Source organism: Bison bison, unplaced genomic scaffold (assembly GCF_000754665.1).
Source record: "Bison bison bison isolate TAMUID 2011002044 unplaced genomic scaffold, Bison_UMD1.0 scf7180017864108, whole genome shotgun sequence".
Lineage (NCBI taxonomy): Eukaryota > Metazoa > Chordata > Mammalia > Artiodactyla > Bovidae > Bison > Bison bison.
The window spans coordinates 1,639,330-1,646,234 of record NW_011494680.1 but is presented as its reverse complement, the minus strand read 5'-3'; the positions used below and the strand labels follow the sequence as shown (position 1 = coordinate 1,646,234).

The window sequence follows — 6,905 nt, the reverse complement described above, 5'->3', positions numbered from 1 at the left end:
CACATACAACACGGTAGGAAGCTACTTATAATGGTTTCCTCATTTTATGGGAACCCAGGAAAAAATGGTCTAACCCATCATCCTCACTGCTTCTCATTCCACAAGGGAATGAGGAAAATCTTAAGACGACACGTATGAGGAGGGAAAAGCAAATTGCAACCAACACACAGCTCAGGACTCTGCAACCAGCACGTCGTTAAAAGTGATGACAAGCACATCAAGCCATCTCAGGCACAAACACTGGTTCCTTTGGCTTATTTTTCCTTCTTCTCATGCGCTTTATTATCTGGAGAACGATTTGCAGCATCTACTATGCAGAATCCCCCAGAGTTAAAAATATATATATTTTTAAATATGAGTCAGCCAAGCTCTGATAACTTGAGCTCTATCTTCGTGTGAAGCCGCCAAGGGTAAGAGCCCACATGCAGAAAGCCATCCCTCCATCTGCTTACCACGTGTGTTGGTGGCCATGTCAGCCACTTTCTGGAAGGCGTCCAAGAAGGCAGCTGCTGCTACGACTGTTGTCCTAAAATGCAAACAGATAACAAAAGCATGAGGACTGTCTCACACCAGCACATACGTGACAGCAAAAGGGCCGGAATCCCTGCCAGGGACAGAAAGTCACCCTCCAAGAGGGAAACCCTGACTGGATACAGACAACCATTGGCTTAGTGGACTCTTTTTTTTTAATTGGAGTATAATTTCTTTACAATGTTGTGCTGGTCTCTGCCATACAACAACATGAATCAGTCATAGGTATGTGTGTGTGTATGTGTGTGTGTGTGTGTGTGTATCTTTATATGTATGTGTGTGTGTTTCCCCTCCCTCTTGAACTTCTCTCCCGCCCCCTACCCCATCCTACCCCTCTAGGCTGTCACAGGGCACCAGGTTGGGTTCCCTGTGTTATATAGCAACTTCCCATTAGCTACCTGTTTTGCATACGGTAATGTATATGTTTCAAAGCTACTCTCTCAATTCATCCCACCCTCTCCATCCCCCACTGTGTGTGGACCTACTTTTTAAAGACTTTCTCCTACTGCACTGTACCCCAATAAGGTATGGCTCATGCAGTACTAATCAACAAATGCTAACTATTCTTCCTACTCCATTTCACCTGATGGTATAAAATTATTAACAAGTAAAACTTCACAAAGAAGGAAAAGACAGGTGTTTCTACCTAAAAGGAAAAGCATTTAAAAAATATATATATAAGTGGTATGGCTGAAAGATACTTTAGAGCAGGAAAACAATATAGCCACATGAATTGGTAGAAGGGATCCTGAAGAGATCTAAGTTAAACAATTCATCTTAGAGATGGGAAAACTGAGATCACCAGTTCCTACCACAGCTGAGACTAGTAGCCCAGCATGACTTACAATCCCATGTTCATCCCAGCTATGTGACTTTCCCCCGTAAATCATGACTATAGTGAAACCAACATACTATTTTTTCAACATTAGAATGCTATCTCAACAGCATCTCCTGAATTCCTAAAAGCTGAGACCAAGGAGGGGTTACTATCTCATTTACTTTCCTAGAGTTCTCTTGAATTCTTCCCATTCTCTTGAGCACTGGGAGATGCCTTGAGCACTTTGTGATCTACTGGTTCCTAGAATCATGGTCCAAGATGTCATTCAACAAAGTAATCACCACTGCATCCCAGGGCTGTGAACAACCAGGACAAGCTAGCCAGCCCCAGGCTCACTCACAAGAACACGTACAACAGAGTTTACAGCCTGATGTTAATGTCCAAGTAGTTCCCATATGAATACAGTCCTTATAGAGCATCCCTAATAATTCAAAGTTGGGAAGGAAGAAGATGAGAAAAAGAAAAAGGACTAAAAAGGGAAGAAGATGAGAAGAAGGATTTAAATACAAAGTTCAAAATGGAGGAGGAAAAAAAAAAAGAAATAAATGACCTTTGAGCCTAAGCAAGGCAGCTGTGAAACAAAAGGCTCTTGGAAGGTGCTAGAAGTGGTCCCCAGGAAAACTTGGGCAACAGTCCCTTAGAGCCAAGCTTCAAAATGAGGCCTGATATTTTCCAGTAGAGCAGGAAAACATTCTGGTCAAAACACACACACAGACATACACACTAAACAAAAACAAAAACCCACTTCAAAGCATATTTCTTGAAGAGTTGGCACCAACTGCAAACCATGGAAAAGTTAGCTTTACGCTCTGAGATTTATAAACAACTCATTCAAATTTATAATTAATATCTGACCCAACAGCTGTATTTACTCTCACTCAAGTCAAGGCCGATCTTCCAAACGAGCCAACTATAGAGGTGCCTCAAGTATTACATGGTCACCAGGGCTCCCGTGAAAACAAAGACTGTGGTCAAGTGTGAGGAATTAAGAGCTTTTAAACACCGCCTTCCGATGAGCCATATTTCACGGACTGCTTTTGTCACAGGACATCTTAGCCCTCTCTGATGGTGCAGAGCAAACATGCATCCATTAGCAGGAGAAAGGAGTGATTCAGTTTACACGCTCCAAGAGTCTGCCTCTTCTCTGGTCTTATCCTTACCCACTCTCTTAACACAGAAAATTAAACCACAGGCTTGAGCTTCCCACGGTGCTCTCAACCAGGTACTAGTAGCTTGACAAAATAAAGTAATGGTCTCTGCCTCATGGAGCCTATTGTTTAACATATATGTACACACACACACACACATGTGTGTACATATATGTTATGTACATATATAGCTTGACAAAATAAAGTAATGGTCTCTGCCTCATAGGACTTATTGTTTAACATATATGTACACACACACACACACACACACGTGTATGTGTATGGCTTCCCTGGTGGCTCAGAAGGTAAAGAATCTGCCTGCAATGCAGGAGACCTGGGTTCGATCCCTGGGTCAGGAAGATCCCCTGGAGAAGGGAATGGTAACCCACTCCAGTTTTCTTGCCTGGAAAAACCCCATAGACAGAGGAGCCTGGCAGACTACAGTCCATGGGGTCACAAAGAGCGGGACATGACTGAGCAACTAACACTTTATATATATAATATGCATATTATATCTATATAGGGCTGGCCAAAATGTTCATTTGGGTTTTTCCATAAGCTGTAACAGAAAATCCTGAATGAACTTTTTGACCAACCCCAATATATTATAATGTACTTTGTACCAGTAGGGATAAGATTGCTTTAAGTCTTATTCTGTATGTTTAAGACAGCCCATCAGTTAATTATTTTAAGTTTTTGCTGCTTCATTGGTAAAAGGAGAAGAGCATCTTTTCCCTGGTCAACCCTGAAAACCTGCCAGACAATTAAATGAGGCCAGATAAGAAGAAGCGTAGCAGGGAGGGGTTGTACTTACATGTTTTACAACAGGAGGCGACCTCCTACAGGATGGAGACTAACCTATTTGAAATGAACCATGATGGGGGCAGAGTTGGGGGAGAGGGCCTTACATTCTGAGAAGAGTAGGTTGGATCTGATCCAGGACAAAGTAATCATAGGTTCTCAAGCAAAGAAATGGCAAAAGGACTCAACAAGCAGCAAAAGGGCCATATTCTGAAGCCCATGGTCCACCTGAATGCCCACTCATGACTCTGGAAATCCCAGGCCCCACGAAGCTGAATAATGGACTGGGAAATTTCCACATCTCTCAAGTTCTCTCCTAATCTACAGGGGAGCCAGGGAATGCCCAGTTCTGTGGCCAAAGTTCTGGGCAGGAACCCCTGGGGTCAACAGGCAAAGTCCTAAGAACATCATGTTACTCCTCCCACCTCTGTCTGTCATCCATATGGTTTCTTATCCTAGAAAACACCTACCTGCTTCGTTCTCTGGAAAACCATCCCCGTACACCTTAACCAATCCATGTCACCCCCACAGCCATGACCAGAGTCATGAAAACAACCTCTTTTTCAAATGTCCCAGCTCTCTTGAAGCACCCACTAAGTGCAATCACAACCCTCTCCCCACTGATTTTAAAAGCATATGGCTTTAACAAGAAGATGTTGCCATATTTTCTACTGTATGTCAAATTATGTATTAACAAGCACATGATGAGGCAATAATAATAGCCCCTTAGAGCAGATCAGCATTAGATCTCATTGTTTTAAAACAGCTTTATTGAGACATAATTTGTATACCATAAAGTTCACACATTTTAGGTGTGTAAGTTAACAATTTTTCAGTAAATTCAGAGTTATGCAAATACCACCGCAATCCAGTTTTAGAATATTTCCATCACCCCAACAAGGTCCCTCATGGCCATTTGCAGTCAACCTCCTTTCCCACTCCTAGCCCCAGGAAACCACTAGTCTCCATCTGTCTCTATAGATTTGCATTACATAGACAATTCATGGAAACGGAATTATACAAACTAAGCTTTAAACTCTGTAAGGATAGGCAGGAAGCAGAAAGAACTGTGGAGCCAGACTGCCTCAGTTCAATTCCCTGCTCTCTCATTTACTAGCTGCGTGAATTTGGGTAAGTTATTCTCCTTATCTGTGCCTCAGTTTTCTCATCAGCAAAATGGGATAACAACTATACTTACCTTTTGGGGTCCTGAGATTTAACTGTTACCATATACCTGGCATGTAGGGAACACTCTTTATATATCATCCATGGCTACCTTACATATAACTGACTTTATTTGACCCTCAAAATTCCAGTGGAAGGAGGCAAAGCAGATATGAGTTGATTTTACATACAGGAATCAGTGGTCAGGACACATGGCTAGTAAGTGGCATGCTTCTCTACCTGTAAGACTTCCAAAAGTAACCCTAGTTCAACTCTTGGGTCCCTGTTCTTGCATCCTTTGTCTAAGGCCGCTGCCGTTTTCTTGGAGATGACGTGCTTCTACTTACCGAAGCTGGGACTGCAGCTTTCCGGCTTTGTTAATGAAATCTTCCCAAACCGGATAACTCCCCTACAACAAAACAAAGCCATTGATCAGTAAGTCCAGCTGTGACAGATATCTGATGAAGACATTGGTAGCACACCCAACTCCAATGATAGGTGGGTCCAAATTCTAGATATGTGGAACATGTAGGACTCTACCCTGAACCACCTGATGATGCCTCTGGCTGTTCCCCTCCTTATCCCAGAAGGCAGGGAGGAGGGAACCAGAGTGTTTGCAGCTCCTCTCCAGGACAGGAGGCTACTGGCAAGCATTAGATGGTAAGGAATCCTCCTACAATGCTGGAGACCTGGGTTCTATCCCTGGGTTGGGAAGATCCCCTGGAGGAGGGCATGGCAACCCACTCCAGTATTCTTGCCTGGAGAAGCCCCATGGACAGAGAAGCCTGGTGGGTTACAGTCCATGGGGTCGCAAAGAGTTAGACATGACTGAGCAACTAAGCAAACAGCACAGCATTAGTCTAGCAGAATCTCAAGGTTGGGAGGTTACCTAAATATAGCTGCTCAGCTGATGGCTTGAGGCCAGCATCTACATACTACATGGTTATAGGTGGTTCCCCAGCGTATTGCAGCTAACAGGACACTTGTCACCCTCCATGGCAACCTACCTACATCAGCCAAGCTTTCCTTTCTATCCACGCAGTCTTACTCCTAACCTAGGAATCCACAGAGTTAAATTGATCCTGCTTCCATATCCATCTTTTCCAAGAACGAAGGACAACCAGCACATTCATTCACAGCATTCCTTCTTTCAGCTCCCAACTGCAACTCCATTTCTACACGGGACCCTGTCTCACATCCCCACAGTGTCTTGGGGATATTCCATTACGTGTCTCTACTCTTCTAAGTATGGTATGTGTGTGTGCTTAGCTGCTCAGTCGTGTCCGACTCCTTGCGACCCTATGGACTGAAGCCCACCAGGTTCCTCTGTCCATGGGATTCTCCCGGCAAGAATACTGGAGTGGGTTGCCATTCCCTTCTCCAGGGAGTCTTCCCAACCCAGGGATCGAACCCAGGTCTCCCGCAATGCAGATGGATTCTTTACCATCTGAGCCCCCAGGGAAGCCCTCTAAGGTGCTTGAGACAAACCCTAAACCGCAGGTGCAGTTCTGACTGGGGCAAACCAGAGTGGGGTCTGACACAGCACATTAAACGTATACTAAGAAAAAAAAAAAGAAATGTATACTAAGATCAGGTAACCAACTAAGAGTCCGTGCAAAATAAACCCAGACAAGAGGAAACCATGGTTAGAAAATCAGTGTCTGGCATCAGATCATTTAAACATAGAACTCAATGGACACGAATTTGAACAAACTCCAGGAGACAGTGAAGGACAGGGAAGCCTGGCATGCTGCAGTGTATGGGGCCACAAAGAGTCAGACACGACTTAACAACTGAACAACAAGATCAGGTAACCAACTAAGAGTCAATGCAAAATAAACCCAGAGAAGAGGAAGCCGTGGTTAGAGAAGCGGTGTTTGGCACCGAATCATTTAGACATAGAACTAACTCTAAACACCTGGCAGATTATGGTTGTAGGATAGAATATAAATGTTATGAACCTTCACAAGGTAAAAATAACATATGACACCTCTTGATTTTGTCATTAAGGAGAGAGGATGGAGAAACTGTAATACAGTGAATCATCTCATTTTTTATTATAGAAGCCCCATCAATCCCCAGGCAGCAGGAAGCACAGAACAGTGGGGCCTTCTGTGGGAGCTGTGGACTTCTGTAAATACACTAAAATCTTCCAATTAAAGCTATGCCCAGGAAAAAAAGGAAAAAGTAAGTCCCATTAAAATAGACTAAAACTGAAACTGAGTTAAAACATAATGATTTCAGCTTTCTAATTTTTCCCCTAATAATTTTAATAATCTCTTCCCCCCTTACTCTTTATTTCAGTTATTATTTATTTTATTGAAATATAGTTGATTTATAATGTTGTGTCTTTTAAAAAATTTTTAATTTATCTTTTAATTGAAGGATAATTGTTTTACAGAATTTTGCTGCTTTCTGCCAAA

General features: G+C 42.9%; 1 protein-coding gene across 1 annotated transcript in view; it reads right to left on the bottom strand.

Annotated features, from left to right (window-relative positions):
* The window catches only part of MTSS1 (metastasis suppressor 1), a 160,848-nt gene that overhangs the window by 132,269 nt on the left and 21,674 nt on the right, over positions 1–6,905 (bottom strand). The window contains exons 2-3 of the mRNA XM_010839003.1: positions 4,830–4,891; positions 453–526 (exon numbers count right to left, since the gene is read on the bottom strand). Coding sequence (XP_010837305.1) covers positions 453–526; positions 4,830–4,891 — 136 coding nt within the window. The remainder of the gene's footprint in view (positions 1–452; positions 527–4,829; positions 4,892–6,905) is intronic.